Source organism: Aplysia californica, unplaced genomic scaffold, assembly GCF_000002075.1.
Source record: "Aplysia californica isolate F4 #8 unplaced genomic scaffold, AplCal3.0 scaffold00254, whole genome shotgun sequence".
NCBI lineage: Eukaryota > Metazoa > Mollusca > Gastropoda > Aplysiida > Aplysiidae > Aplysia > Aplysia californica.
The window spans coordinates 253,190-253,933 of record NW_004797524.1 but is presented as its reverse complement, the minus strand read 5'-3'; the positions used below and the strand labels follow the sequence as shown (position 1 = coordinate 253,933).

At 37.9% G+C, this 744-nt stretch overlaps 1 protein-coding gene across 1 annotated transcript in view; it reads left to right on the top strand.

Moving 5' to 3' along the window:
• Window positions 1-102: 102 nt before the first annotated feature.
• Window positions 103-744, top strand: part of LOC106012064 — a gene marked incomplete at its 5' end in the record, with an annotated part of 3,403 nt that continues 2,761 nt past the window's right edge. Inside the window, 1 exon segment of the mRNA XM_013083776.2 lies at window positions 103-209. Within this exon segment, the coding sequence (XP_012939230.1) occupies window positions 103-209 (107 nt within the window).

The following is a 744-nucleotide window of genomic DNA, read 5'->3' as shown; positions in this document are numbered from 1 at the left end:
ATTTCCAAATTTTGAGCTTCGTATGATATATTATAAATAATATTAATTATTTTTAAACAACTGGCTAACGGATTACATTACTCTTTGCTGTGTCCTTTCCAGCCTTTGCCACAGCTTACGACCTGATAGCTACCCCAGTTGTCCCCCCCGGTGGTGACGTTGTTGCATGCACTCACAGCACACCGGAGTTCAGCGTTCTCTTCAACGAAGTGAGTTTAGTTGTTTGTCTGTTGTTGTTTTTTTTAAAAAGATGATAAGATAAGAAACATCTTTATTGTCCAGATCCTGGCACATTGGTTTCGTGTTTCACCACGTACATGCATACACACACACAAACAAACACACACACGCATACGCACGCACATGGGCACACCCATATACACACACGCTCTTTCCTCACACATCCTGTCTTCCACTCACATCTGTGCACATAACCATAATAATAATATAATAGTATCTTGCGAGCGCCGTAAAACACTTACTCCCTTCCCCCCCCCCAAAAAAAAAATGTAAAGGAAATATAATAGTATACTATCACTCACAAACAGGCTCACAATACTCGCATTCACATGCATAACATAAATGAACAATAATATAAATAATAATAATGTAAAGTTAACAGATCAAATGCCTGTGTCTTTTACAGAGGCGAAGCGTCTATATAATCAAATAATCACTGCTTTTCTTCCTAATTTTGAAACATTGTCGCAGTCAAATTCACCCATAGACGTAAACTTCATAAAT